This window comes from Sparus aurata, chromosome 6 (assembly GCF_900880675.1).
Source record: "Sparus aurata chromosome 6, fSpaAur1.1, whole genome shotgun sequence".
NCBI classification, from domain to species: domain Eukaryota; kingdom Metazoa; phylum Chordata; class Actinopteri; order Spariformes; family Sparidae; genus Sparus; species Sparus aurata.
Window position 1 is genome coordinate 35758018 of NC_044192.1, and position 15192 is coordinate 35773209.

Consider the following 15192-nt stretch of genomic DNA (forward strand, 5'->3'; position numbering starts at 1 on the left):
ATGTCTTCGGCTCTTATGCTTTTATGTTTTAATCCCTCGTGTTTTTAGCCTCTATGCTTTTATGTTTTAGTCCCTCGTGTTTTTAGCCTCCATACTTTAACCCTTTACTGTTTTATGCTATCAGTTTTTAATCTCCAGTGTTTCCTCATGGGGGCCTGCCAGATTGGGAGTTGTCTCTGGTCTGGCCGCGGGGGGTGCTGTCCTGTGGACAGTTCCGGCCCGGGCGACTCGAGGGCTCTGCACCTTGGTGCGGGGCCTCCTGTCTGCCCGGGTTGGGGTGGTCTCTGTGGCGGCGCTCCCTGCGACCTTGGACTGGGATCTCTCCCAGTGTGGTTGGCCCCCCCTCAAGGTAGCTTCCCCTGCGCCCAGCCATGTCTCTGTGGTGACAGCTAGTGTTTGTGTAGGTGTGAGTGTGTGTGTCTGTGTGCGTACGTGTGAGTGTGTGTATGAGTGTGTATATATTTGTGTATGTCTCTGTGCATGACTGTGGGGGTGGGAGGGTTGGGTTCTTTTAACTTTCTTCTCCTGATTTTATTTGATGTTTCTCTTTTTCTGCTGTCTGTACATCTCTGTAAGGCACTTTGCAATACTTTTCTGTATGAAAAGCGGCATATAAATAAAGGTTGATTTGATTTGATTTGATTTATGCACAGTATGTTTTGATGACAGTGACAGCAAACATAACTTTAGTTCCTTTACAAGAAAGCTCCACAGAAGGCCAATAACAGTCCCACCTTTCTGAGGTTAGACGTATGCGCTCTTCACTCCCCGAATGAAACTGATCATCCTTTTCACGAAAATACGTCTCTACACACTGCTCCTCAAAATCGTGAAGCTTCTTTTGGTCCTCCTCTATGAAAAACAGCTCTGGAAATAAAGAAAGAACTGTTAACTTCCATAACCTACCAAATGTTTTTTGTATTGAACACAAAGTGTTCTTTTGAAAAATGGCATCAGGCATTTATCAGTGGCAAAATGCCTCCAACTGTGTGCTCGTACTTGGTCCGTTGGTATTCTCCTTCTTCCTCTTCCTACACATACAGAAGAGGGAGTAGATATGGCAGAGCAGGATAAAGGGCGGCGGGAGGACAGGCTTCTCATGGTAGGCCATAATGAAGTGGTAACGCTGGTACTTCCAAACCAGATTAGAAATGGACTTCACTTGCACAAACACATTGCTGGAAAACAAAGGGTATAGAAATTACATTGATGATGATGATGATGTGGAGAATGTGGCTAATGAGCACACACACATTATTCTGGTAACACAGCTGGATTAAGCAGTGACATGTTGGGCACTTACTTGAAAAAGGCGATGAGGAGGTTGACCATCAGGATATACTGTACAAAGAGGTAGACTGCTTGTAGCAGAGGAGTCAGCCACACTCCTGCTGCACACAGGGTCTTAACTGAGCTCACACTGTCATTGGCACACACTGTGAAGAGGAGGAGCTTTTTAGGATACACACACGCACGTATGCAACCTCTGAATATAAATGTATATGGTCTAAAAACGTCTTAGTCTTCATCTTTACCTAGTCAAGCTTGAAAATAAGAAGGTAATTGGAGTAATAGTTTAATGATAAAGGGGTAATAGGTAATGCCATGTAATTAGATGTTTTCTGGGTTTTTCATGGTTTCAACTAATATTACTATGAAATAAAATAGAAACAGGTATTTTAGCATTTTGCAGGCATGATTCGGTTACTGTTTCCAGATAACAAGTGACAGCATTTAACACATAATTTCTTCCAGTATTACCTTGAGACCAGAAGCAATGTTTGGAAAGTAAGAAAAAAATCAATTCAGCATTACAATCATTTAATCAATATTTTCTACCAAGAATGTTCATGTGATTGGGAAGGAGTTACGCTGATAGTTGCCTGTCATATGGTGAAAACATGAACTTATATTACTAGAATTTATTCAGAGGAATATTTTGAATGATTATTCAAAAATGAACCTTTAGCGTTTAATTATTTTTTTCTCCTCATTTTTTTTTTTACCTTTTCTACAAACGTACACTGCTTGATTGACAAATGACTATCTATCACCTCCTCAGTTTTATGAAGTTCACGTTAACTGTCATAAATGATGTGATAATTTCCAACTGTGGTTGAGAAGTTGGTACGGCCTACTCGGGTTAAGTGGCACAGCCAGCTGTTTTGTTGCACCAAAGCTTCAAATGCGCCCGACTTAAGTCATCAACACTCAGTGCTGCAATTCATCCAGACCATTTGTCACTGAGTTGAGGCAGTCGATGATAGGGTGAAGCAAAAGGCACTGCACTGCCTAAAGAGACCGGTGTTGGCTGCGCAAGTTGTGTGAAGAGGCTGTGAGGGGGAGCAATGATTATTCTGTCATGGGTTTGATTTCTGGTGCTTGTTTTGAGTGACAATCTGCCTGTGGTGAGAAGCTTTGAATAAAACTGCTCTTACACTCGTAATCTCCCCTACCATCCTCGTCATCCTTACCATCGATTTCATAAGCATATACTTCACCGTACATCATCCAGTACGGCTGGAAGACCACATCTCTGGCCAGCTTCCAGCTGGGCTCCTCATGTGGGTATAGAATGGCTTTCCTTGGTATGCCATAGCTCAGCAGGACTATAGCCATTATCACTATGATATAAAACATGTTGGCCACCTGAAAGAGGGACACACCAAATGAAAAACATGTAACTGATGGTATTATCACTACTTGAAACAATCTTTGAATTATAAAGTCTCTATTTTGCACACACATCTACACTGGGGATCAAACATCAGCACTACATCATTAATTCAGCTTGAGATGACAAGACCGATGCAACTTATATATCTGCACACTAAATGAAAAGCTAATGATAGCAGCCAGGCAGGATAAAGTCTGAAAACAGGGGAAATGGCTAACCTGGAACATTATAACAAAGCAGCGTAGGTAAAAGGTAAAAGGTAAAAACGTAGTCAGCATTGCTGTATAGACTTAGCCAAGAAATGTTTGCCTCGTAAGGCTGGGCGAAAAATCGGCAAAATCGATTAATTCGAGTTTTTGGTTTAGGACGATTTTTAAAAATGAAAATCGATTTTTTTTTTAAAGGAGTCATCACCTGGTTTTTTACATATCCAGTCCCTCTTGGATCGCTTTGGATCAATTCTTAAAACTTATTAGAAAAAAAAAAATCCGAACAGGAGAGTGAAGAGGCAGAGACGGTGGAAGAGACACGTTTACAGCAGGACGTCTCTGAATGGTAAATTCTTTGTTTTTTCCGTCTTACTTTTCACACTCGTGTTTTACATGTAAGACCTGAGTTTTAATGCTGGCGGTCACGATGTATGGCGTGAAAATGACAGAGAAATGGGCAGATTCGGCGAGCTCACTCAGAAAGTCTGGCTGAGGACGGCTGTGAGCCGATGCTTATGCAAGTAGCCTCCTGTGGTAACGTCACCACAGGAGCAGAGTCAAAATCTCGTGCTTTAGGAATGCGCACTATTGTGCGCTATTCCTGTTCGGAAAAAGAGCCAAAGCAAAAAAATAAGCCACTTTCAAACTCCAGCTTTTCAGGCAAGTTTCAACAGAGGTCCAACACCAATATGCATGATTTAACGAGAGAAATTGAGATTTCCGGGTGATGACTCCTTTAACTTGCTCCACCGCCGCTCCTCATGGGCTCCCGTAGTTCATAGTCGGCTCCGCCCTCCTCCCCGCATCGACTTTCCACAGATAAACAAACACAACATGCAGCGAGCAAAGTGTTCGTTCAAACAAGGTATCGTCTCGTCAGTAGCTTGGTTTTTTTGGCGTCAGACCTTGAACAAACCACCGTCCGCCGCAAAGTTTGTACAAGGCTGTTGCAACTAAAGGTAGCGGACCGAACTATTTATTTCAGCATCTCAAATAGACGCCTGGATCACAGTGGGACACTTGTTGTTTACACGTATCCGCTATATAGCAGCCAACATTAGTGGAATCATTTAATAATTGTGTCCTGATGAGAAGAAAGGGTCCCGGTGGACAGCTGTTACAGATGCAGTCACATTGTATATCGCCAAAGACATGCTATGCTGTTCGTATTTACTGTGGAAACGCCGGAGGTTCATCCACATGCTGAAAATGTTCGACCCCAGACTGGTGTTACGAAGCCACAACGGGGCATGATGTCTCAAGTCACAGGAAGCAGACAGGCTCGTCTTCCTGCCCAAAAATTAGTCAAATCTACCAACATGTCATTTGTACTATGCAATGCATGCAGATGTTTAATTTAGATTACATATCATCAGGTATATGAAATACTTTTTTGTAAATAAAGGCACCTTTTGCAAAATAAAGGATTTAATGAAAGTTATATTAACACTTTATCAATACCAATATGGAAACTTATCTGTTTTTATAATAGCAAGCAATCTGACATGTTAAATTTATGTTTACAAAAGCATTTTATCAAAAAGGAACACAGTCTTTTCAAAAGGATGGACTTTTTTATGTGAGTTTGAAGCTGCACTGTTTACAATAGCAGGGCAAATTTGTTGTAAATCATAGCATTAAAATAAAAGCAATGCTTTTAATTATTTCTTTGTAATTTGAAGTTTGTTCTTGAGAAGAGAAAAAAAAATCGATTAAAATCGTAAATCGAGTTTGGTGTGAAAAAATCGGAGATTAAATTTTTAGGCCATATCGCCCAGCCCTAGTAACACGTAACTTTTTTTTATGAGTTGCTGGGGTTAGCAGATTGTATTAGCTTTGGACAGAGCCAAGCTAGCCATTTCTGCCTGCTTCCAGTCTTTAGGTCAAACCAAGCTAAGCTGAGCCGAGCTAAGCTGTATGGCATCTCAAGCCTACGGTGGCCCTGAAGTGCAAATCACAACAGCAAATCAGAAAACACAACATTTAAACAGAAAACACAATGACATCAACCAAACGGAGAGGGTAGGTACCCTCAGGCAACATGAATCATCGCTGACTGTACTGGTCCGTTCTTTGAACTGGCAGCACTCATGTTTTGAAAAATGAAAACAACTTCCTTCTGGTTCAAAAGGAACTGAGGGTACCTACCTTTTCTGATTTGGTTACTGTCGTTGTGTTTTCTGATTTGCCACTGTGTTTTCTGTTTTGTTGTTGTGTTTTCTGTTTTGTTGTTGTGTTTTCTGATTTGCCATTGTGATTTGCACTTCAGGGCCACCGTACAAGCCTCGTACTACAGGGCAAGAGAGTACATTTCAAATATGAACAAAAAACTAAATTAAAAAAGTGTAATCAACACGTTTTTATCATGACTGTCAGATCATTTCACTCAATATGCTTTTGGAGGTAATCCACCTCTCAAAAATGATAAAAATACTATGTTAAACTACGACGTGGAGCTGTTCTAACACTGATGTGGCTGCTCAGCTAATGTAGTAGGTTACAATACCTGAAAACATCATGTAGTTGATTAATGCTGTTTAAATGTGAATGTTCAAATTGGTTAAATAAAAACAAAAAAAAACATGATAACTCTCAGTGTGTTTAAACCAATTGCTAAAAAGCTACCAATACAAAAGCTGCATACTGTCATGGCCTTATGTATCAATAATCACTGGTAAACATATTTTTTCTGTATTGTGTAAATATAAGAGCACCTTCAGAAAAAACATGGAAGAAAAAGTAATGACAGTCTTTCAACGTGTACAAAAACATTGATAGCTGCTAGCTTACATCATCCAGCGGTGCCCCTCTCTCTCATAGAACTCACCATTTTAGTGATCATCATGACGTACGGTCCAGCTTGATGGTTCACAGCCAGGATATCCATGAGTCGCACGTACCAGAAGATGATATTGACACAATACACCGTCCTCCCGGTGACTAAGGCTTCTCCTCCAGCCATTCTCAGGCCGAAGCCAATGAGGAAGGTCACAATGGCCAGAAAGTCAGACAAATTGAAATAGTCACTGAACCACACCTTTATCTTCTGGCTTATTTTGCCTGCTTCAGACATGAACATCTACAAAAAAAGAAAGGATGAAGAGGAACAATATGAAACAATAATCAGGAGATGGACTAAGGACTAGGACTTACCAAAGTTAGTCTTTGTCATAATTTTTAAATGTCTTAAACAATTCAGTTCCACATACCTCTTGAATTTTCCCAATGGCAGAGGTGAATATGTAGAGGGTGACCACCCACTCTTGAGGAGAAGGCCATTCAGGCATTTTCACCAGGACCACATACGAGTACAACATCAAGAAGCCCAGGTAGAAGAGCTGACAGTCGCAGAAACAACAATAACACTATTTAACAACCCTGAAATATCATATAAAATGCTTATTCAAAGTATACATTTCTTAAACTACACAAATGTGAGCAATTTAGATGTACAGTATGTAAGATATGTTGGACGTAGATGTTAACTGTCAAGTGTTCCTCTCTCTGAAATATTTTGAGACAAGGTCAGTTGAGGCCCTCTGGAGGGGCAGAATCACATTGTGGCACTTTAAGTCAGGAGCAAATAGTCCCTGAGGTCTCAGAGGTCAGCTGGCGGTTAGCTGTGTGGATAGGGCCCGTGTGAGAGAAGATAAACTTCAGCTTTGAAGTCTCAAGTGAAATTCACAGTTCCTGACAAAGCCTGCTCTCACAGGCGAGGGATGAGGGGAATTATAAGAAATAGAGATGGGAATTTTATAACAGAGTCCTCATTTAAAGCTGCAATAAAAAAATCCTTTATAGTAACACTGAATAACAATTCTAAATGTGAATTAAGTCTGGACAAAAGAGTCCCTGTGCATGTGAAGCACAGGTCAACCATCCTGCAGACTGTGGGAAAGTTTTTAAAAGTCAATCGATACAGGCAATTTACACGTGTGTTGATGCAGCACTTGGGTTTTAAATTTAAGTGACTTTCAGCACTACAAGCTCCGCTAATACTTGTGAAGTAAATAAATGTATTCCCATAAAAGGTTCTTGGTCCTCTGGGAAAGTTCCTGTGGTGGAAACGCCCTGTAAACAGTAACATTAAGAACATATCTGTATCTCCGCAGGGTGGTTGGTGTAAATCTTCTTTTAAGTGCAAAAACACAAACAATGCGTGTTCGGTGACTGCTCCTGGCTAGCAACACCCTCTTCCTTGTAGATCCTGTTACCCAGAATCCTACCCAGATAAACCACCATAGAATAGCTGGATGGATGAGCAGATGACTGTATGCATGTGTATGTTCTCTTCTGTAATCTACCTACCGTGTTGGACCAGAACTTGACAATGGGAGCTTCGTAGAAGGCATACATTTTCCTGGTTAAGGGCAGGTTCCTGGAGCGAATGTGCGTCTCCATTTCGCTCTTTGCTTCTATGTGGTCGTGGGATCTGGCCTCTTCGAATACATCCTGCAGAGAGGTTCAAAGGCCCAAATTAGACAGCAACAAGCCACAGTGAGGCAAGAAAATAGAGATGGACAGAGAGAGAGCGCAAAGTCAAAAAACAGAATGTGAGCGACAGAAGGTAAGCAAATAAATAACTGAATCAAAACAAAACAAACAAAAGAGGAATGCAAAGAAGTCTTAATCAAAAAACTTTTTCTATGAATATCTGTGAGGCTATTCTTCTTATACAACAGACACATTTACAGGTCATTAATTAACATCACTTAAACAATGGAGAATTGTTTATTTAAACATTGTTGTGATGAAATTGGATATGGTTTTTAAAATGATTTATTTTAATGCAGGCCGTTCAGATGACTTTAAAGTAAAGGACAGATCATATTTTACCATATTTTCAAAAGAAAAAAGGAAACAAAGCAACTGGATAAAAACACCAAACCAGAACATCTTAGTAAACCTAACCATTTGGATGACTTCAGCCATGTTCTGGAAGTTGTGTTCGCTGTCCTCCATGGTCATCTGGTGGTTGTCCTGGCTCTGAGGGATGTGAGCCATCTCAGCCTCGGATTTGTACTCTAACAGTAGGATGGCAGGAGGCACCAACATACTCAGAATCACCTAGAGACAAAAAACACACGCATGTAGGTGGATGCTGCTATTTAAGTTTACAAAGTCCTTTGCATTATAAACACACACATGCACACACTTATAAATTTCAAGCACTTAATTGGCCATGTTTTGTGGCTTCTCGCTAATTTAAAATGTTTTGTTTTATCCATTTTCCTAGTTAAGGCACAGCTGCAGTAAAAGAAGAAAAAGTTACAAAAATTTTAGAACTTTTTGAGGAGAGGTAATGAGAGCTGGTTAGAAGTTAAAAACATCTATACAATGTTGTTTTGCCCCGGTACAGAGACGACAGCTACAACAGAACAGCTGGGAGAAGACAAGAGGTCTGAGCGAGACCAATTAAATATTACAAGCACAATGGGCAGTCAATTAAGGGGACTTTGGATGCGGTACCATTTGACATCTAACCAATACAAGTCGCTTCCATACAAGTGTTTTTGTCCCTCCTAGGGAAAAGTTTGGGCACCCTGTCTTAAAGTGAAACTCTCGCCAAAAAGCAACCAAGGCTTTATTAGGGCCGAGCAGGGAACCTTTTTTTTTTTCCTTTGTCCAAAATGATCGCATATTTCACTGCCTAAACATACCCCCGACGGCAGCATGCATCGACAGCAGCATGCCCCATCGCGCGTGGACTGCGAGGGCCCGTTCAACGCTGCTTGCAGCTTTAATTTGAGATTGAATATGAGTCAAACCTTCATGTAAACGCATAATTACGATGAAAGAGGCTTTTTTAATATTTACTGGAGTTTGATTTTTGGGCAAGGTAATTTTCAATGGGGTGCAGGGGCACTCATCAAAATCGCTATTCTTTTTTTTTAAAGAATTTTTTTGGCCTTTTATTGCTTTATTGAAAGTACAGCTAAAGAAATGACAGGAAACAGGGGGAGAGAGAGGGGGAGTGACACACATCAAAGGGACCCAGGCTGGGAGTCGAACCCAGATCCGCTGCAGAGCCTCGGCACATGGGGTGTGCGCTCTACCAACTGAACTAATTGGCGCTCGAAAATCGCTATTTTTAGAGGGCTCGACACTAGAGCTGTCCCAAACGATCATTTTTCAAACAATTAATCTAGCATTATTTTTTTTGATTAGTCGACTAATCTAACGATTAACTTAATGTTACATGACCAAAAAAAAGTTACGTAGTATCTGTAATTGTCCATGGTAACTTATGAGGAAAAAAAATACCGCAGTTGGAGGCGGAGCAGCGTCTGTCCTCCCCCCTTGTCCTATCAACTCTTCTGCTTGAAAAACAGCGTCTGTCACCGGCAAAAACCTTTAATTCACTCAAGTGGTTGTGTTGATAGAAATCACTGCGATGGTCAGCCCTCCCGACCGAGACTTCAGTGAACTTTCCCCCAGAAAACAGCCTACGTCCCCGCAAGTGACACGCAGCAACCTGTTGACTGATGGTGATTATGTAATAATGTAATTTAGCACGAAAAACGTAATTCTTCACCTTCCAGGATGTTAAGGGGGCCGGGTTCTCAATCACTACTCATAAACGGTTCTCGGGTTTAGACTGACGGGGGGGACACCTGGGAAAGACCCCAACTTCATCATCATGACGTGTACCGTCACATCTCTTTAGGAGCGGCAGTGCAGCTTTCTGTGTGAATTACATGGCGGTTCGTCCTTATTCCAGCGGTGCTTCGCTCTGTGTGAATAACCAACGGCGGAGAATTGACGAACCGCCGCTGCGGCCTTAATGCAGCGTCTCTGTGTGAGGGGGGCTGTTCTCAGCCAGGTACTACCACTTCCTGTTGCGGACGACGCGTTGGCGCAAATTATTCATGTCGACGAATTTATGTCGCCGATTACGTCAACGCTTTGCCCCGGCCCTACTCAACACAACATGAAACTTTGCTCGTAGTATCAACAAGGTCTCTCCATCATAGTAGACAAAAAGTATCAATCCACGAGTACGACCTAACAGGCACTCTCCTACCTGTTAGGTCACACTCGGGGATCGACACTTTTTGTCTGCTATGACGGAGCCGCACCAGAGGTGCTACTGATAACGTGAGTAGTTCAAAAACCTCCTTTTTAGTAAACTCTGTGTACACCAGGGTTATTATAGTTAACGAAAACTAAGACTAAAACTGAAACTAGCAGTGATAAAATAATTTTGTTAACTGAAATAAAAATAAAAACGACAATTAAAAAAAAAATGAAAACGAAGTAAAAACGACAATGAGCAAAGCAAAACTAACTAAAACTAAACTGAACTGTAGATAAATTCAGCTTTGTTTTTGTTGTCGTTTCGTTTTCTCCCTTGATTACTGCCTGTCCTGCGGCAGCCGCTGTGCTGCTACCCTTCCTCCAGTCCAGAGGGTGGCAAACAAACAAACAAACAAACCAAAAAATAAATGGAGTGCCTGGCAGTCAGCACGGAGGGAACACTAGCACCAAAGTCAGCACCATGGAATGGCACCGTCCGTATTCACCCGTTTCTTCAGAAGCCTATGGGTGCTGCCATGACAGATAACTGCTACCGCCGGCGGTTTTCTGTTACCAGGTGCCTTGCAAACGCATGACTGACCGCCGCCGCCGCCACTGTCGTATAAACAACAAACTTGCATCTGGAGGCCCTGAGCACACAGCGGGACGACGCAGGAGACCAAGAGATCCAATCCCAGTGATGGAGCCTAGGTGAAGTGATAGCAGAGGTCCAGGAGCTCCTGTGCTGAACACCTGAAGACCCCGCCAGCAACGGCGGAGCAGTGACCATCCAACATTGCCGCGAGCCGGGGGAGAACACAGCAGCAGGAGAAGGAGCCCAGTGGTGAATAACCGAGAGGTTGTGGTGGAAGGAGGACCAGCGGAGCAGTGATGGACAGCCCACGGAGTATTGAGTGCATCGGTTTGAAAGTTAGCGTTGCTAGGCTAACAGCTGACCAGCAAGGCTAACAGCTGATCACCGGAGAAAGGTGAGTCCACGGATGGTTTTGGTGTGCAGCCTTCAAAGTTAATAACACAGCCCCAGAACTTGGAGGGACAACTTTGGTTTTCTTTTTCCAACAGAAAAAATCAGTTTTGCTAAGGATTGAGAAGCAGCGATATTCATGCCAGCGTCCTCTGACATCCGGATTGCAATGGTGATATATGGATTTCTAGAGGTCAAGGGAAGCCATTTATTCAAGACTTGCCCCAGTGGCTTTACATTTAGTCAGTGCCCCTGCCTCCCAAGCATTTGTGGAGCGCATTTTCTCTATGTGTGGACTTCTATCGTTGGGTCTGAGAAATCGGACTACGACTTCTCTTGAATAACGCTTGTTCCTCAAAAAGGTATTGCACTAAAGATATGTGGTGAGAGTGGTATGTGTGCCTGTGTGTGTGAATATGCATGTTTGTTAGTCCTATCCACAATGGAGACCATTTTCATAGAGATTTCATAACGGTGATGATCATATTGGGTGTCACACATTCTTTCATCCTTTTCAGCGTCTACTAGTCAAGGCTTTCTCTTAATACCTGAAAAACTAAAACTAAGACTAAAAGTAAATAAAAACTAAACTGAAACTAGTCAATTTCTCAAAATAAAAACAAAATAAAAACTACTAAATCATTTGTTGAACTAACTAAAACTAAACTGAAATAAAAAAATGAAAAAATAAATAAAAATAAAAACTAATGAAAATTTCAAAACTATAATAACCTTTGTGTACACAAACAATGTTCGCAATGCTCGTGTTCATGCAAAGAGACCTTGGTGATACTACGAGCAAAGTTTCATGTGGTGTCGAGCCCTCTTAATGTTTTAAAAATAGCGATTTTGATGAATGCCCCTGCACCCCATTGAAAATTGGCTTGGTTCAAAACGTAACTGCAGTAAATTATGCATAATTATGCGTTTACACAAAGGTTTGACTCATATTCAATCATAAATAAAGCCTTGGTTGCTTTTTGGCGAGAGTTTCACTTTAAACCAATACAGAACGGCTTAATATTTGCATTAGGCTGCCCACAGACAACACACTGATTCATGCACACACACACTCCCCGAGATTCTTGTTTGTTACCAGAAATAAAATCTAAATGGAACACGAACCTTGTACCAGGAGTTCTTGCGCATGTTCAGCCTTCCCATCCACATGTCTGACAGCAGCATCTGGGTGCAGGTGTGAGCCACAAATTGCCGCAGGTGGGAGGAGACGGCCAACTTCAAGCAGGTGGAGTTGCTCCAGTTCTTCAGCTCACAGGTGAGCAGCTTCATTGCCATGGTCTCATCCTGCCTGAACGACTGCTCCAGCAGGTCCACCGCCAATGTGCCAAACTCACTGAAATACGTCAGGACAGAAGATTCAGTTCAGACCTTTACTCAGTGATGGGAGAACATGTAATCATAGCCACACAAAGACATACTTCGAGTACTCCTTGAGCTCCCCTGAGGTGTCGTCCACCACGTCGCTCTTATTGGCCTTGTAGTCCATAGACTGGCAGAGCTTACAGGCCACCAGTGCCTTCGCCATGTTCTCCTCGCCGTGCTGCCAGAATAAGAGCGACATTTTCTGCCTCTTCATCAGCAAAGCCCACACCAGCAGCTCGTTGAAAGGGTAGGGAAACTGCTGCATCTCTGGGTCGTCTACAATCTCTTTTTTGCTTCTCTTTTTGTTCTGCTCGGCGGTGGACTCAAGCTAGGAGGGGGTGGAAGAACAGAAGAAGCAAACTTTTATTTTTTCCCATTTTACAGTACCTCCTTAGATGAGACAGGTTTTCATCAGCCTCATTCCTTTAATTGTATTGGAGGAGATTATATTGGGTCTGTATGGCTGAGCAGTTTTGATAAAACAACATAAAACATTTTTTTTACATTTCTACAAAGAATTCCCAGAAAATGCAAAAGTTCAAATGCACCCTGTTGCTGCCATGGAGATTGTTGTAAATAATCCTGAAGTGTTTCCTGGTGTAGTTGCACCTGTAAGTCCCACCCATCAGGTACTCAATAACCAGGCCCACATCAATTAAAGTGATCTTATAGTTTGGAGGCAGATGACTCTACAGGGAAAAGACACAGAAACAAAATTATGCATGAGACTGAAGAGACGGGTTAAAGTTAACTGTTCAGGGTTTCTCCTACATGTAACTGACTGTGGCGCACCGCCACGGCAAAATAAAAGCCGCCGCACCTTAAAACCTTAAAACACCTTCTGTGTTTCCCATACATTGATTAATATTTCTGCCTTTCTAGCGCATGCCCCTGCTGAAACACTGCTGATAAAATTGATACGAAGGAGACAAATTCTACCTGTTTGATGTCTCTGACCAGTTGCAGGAGAGTTGGGTTGCTGCTTGGTTGTTTCTAGAACAGAAGATAGAAAAACATTAACAACCCTTCTTGACAGATGGTCGATCGCTTTTATTCTGGCGCACGTGTCATCACATTACCATGTTGTAGAGCTCCTCCAGCCGACTGATTGTCAGGAAGCGGTGCATGCTCACGCCGTTTTCTATGAGCAGCTTGACAAAATCCACCCTGTCCATCATGAGCGCATCCAGCATTGCTTGCTCCAGAGAGCTCACCTAAACACACAAACAAAAGATAAACATGCTGTTATGAAGCATACTTTTACGGCAAATTATTATTTATAAAACAAACATGATGAGGGAGAATACAGCCGAATGTCAAAAAATAACAAACCATGCACACGTACCAGGAGCTGCTGTCCATACACAAACACATGATTCTTGGCAATGTCTACCCGATCCCAGACCAGAGTCAGGACCAGCTGATCGAAGGCAGTCGCGTTTGTGCCTGAAATACACAGGTAAAGCCGTGAGTAAACATGCACCCATAAACAGATATGAATTTCCAGGCAAGTAAAGCCTCGTTAACTGTGTATCTCCTGTTAGCCAGCTAGCAGGATTAGAGGGGGTTTTAGAGCAGGGCCAGGGCAGTAATACAGTCAATGACACACTAATACACAGCAGATTAGACAACAAATTAAATCCCTCCTCCTCAGTAATCTGCCGTATTCTCCACTAGGAACCATCTGAATTGTAGGAACATGTCCTTCGCCTCTTCCACAGCAGGAGGCCCTGTCTGTGTGTCTGTGTTCAACTCCCCCTCATGCACCCCTTTCTCCTCACCCCCTTCTCCTCATCAGAGGGCCTGGTTCCTTCCCCCTCTCTCTCTCACCTCTCACCCCCATGATAACATGGCGTATCATAAACTGTGTAGTCCCCCCAGGAATCTGCAGGCAAAAAGTTTAAATTCCGCGGAGAGCAATTATTGATTCCGCGGCAGCAATGTCTGCAGGAGTTTCAATCTTTCGCTTCAGATGATAAGCGGAAGACAAGTGGTCTCTTATTGTTGAATTTCTTCTATGATTCAGGACTTTGTTGCATGGTGTGCAAAATAGCTTGCCCCATCCTTGTGTAGTTCTTTATACTGTTTCAGCCACTGTAATATTTGCAAGCTTGAAGTTACTTGCAGTCAGGGGGTTGGGTCGGATAAGTCGCTCCATGACTAAGTGCATTTATTGAGATTGCTCATGGTGGTCACCGGTCGCAAACCGCGGCCGGAATGAAAACTACATGCAAAATGTGATATTCCGCAGAAGGTCTTTGAATCCACAGACGGCCGAGAAATCTGTGGTAATTTCCACGATCGCGGAAATGCGGATTCCTGGGTAGACTAACTGTGACTTACAAACAATGCCTGTCTGCTGGACTGAATATTCGCTTCATCACCCCTCCCTTTCCGGCGGGCAAAATAACCTCAGCATTCACGCCAAGTATTCTACAGTATATTCAGCACCAGCTTTACCTCTTAACTTCCCATTTCATATCCTGCCTGTTAAATGAATTGAATCATGATGGACGAGAGAAACGGCAGCACTCAATAGTCTTCAAGAGCCCTGAGAGTTTTGCAGCTTAGCCTTTTGAGGATGAGTTACTGTTTCACCAAGGTGACTGCGCCTCAGGCCGACAAATATTTGCCTGAGTGGGCTTTTTCAGTCACGGGGTTGGTGTTCCTTAGAGCTGATGTGGAACTTATGACTTTTACTCTATCAAACAAATAAGTCAGGCACTAACCTTGGAGTAAAGCCCTCAGAATGGCTACGTCAAGGTACTGGCGTTCCTCGGAGCTGATGTGGAACACAGTTAACTGTTTTCCAGGAAACAAGATAGCACTTATTTTTCCCGCAGACATTCTCCAGATGTTTCATGGGTTTGTGATATGTGAATCATTAATTTACAAACACAAAACCGAAGAAATTCACAGTC

General features: G+C 42.5%; 1 protein-coding gene across 1 annotated transcript in view; it reads right to left on the minus strand.

Moving 5' to 3' along the window:
• LOC115582951 (transient receptor potential cation channel subfamily M member 7-like) overlaps positions 1-15192 on the minus strand; it is a 62057-nt gene that overhangs the window by 31631 nt on the left and 15234 nt on the right. Inside the window, exons 9-23 of the mRNA XM_030419207.1 lie at positions 15001-15073; positions 13617-13717; positions 13351-13485; positions 13211-13264; positions 12820-12960; positions 12328-12599; positions 12014-12242; positions 7798-7953; positions 7195-7338; positions 6096-6224; positions 5714-5965; positions 2475-2649; positions 1304-1436; positions 1000-1178; positions 735-867 (exon numbers count right to left, since the gene is read on the minus strand). Of these exons, the coding sequence (XP_030275067.1) occupies positions 735-867; positions 1000-1178; positions 1304-1436; positions 2475-2649; positions 5714-5965; positions 6096-6224; positions 7195-7338; positions 7798-7953; positions 12014-12242; positions 12328-12599; positions 12820-12960; positions 13211-13264; positions 13351-13485; positions 13617-13717; positions 15001-15073 (2306 nt within the window). The remainder of the gene's footprint in view (positions 1-734; positions 868-999; positions 1179-1303; positions 1437-2474; positions 2650-5713; positions 5966-6095; positions 6225-7194; positions 7339-7797; positions 7954-12013; positions 12243-12327; positions 12600-12819; positions 12961-13210; positions 13265-13350; positions 13486-13616; positions 13718-15000; positions 15074-15192) is intronic.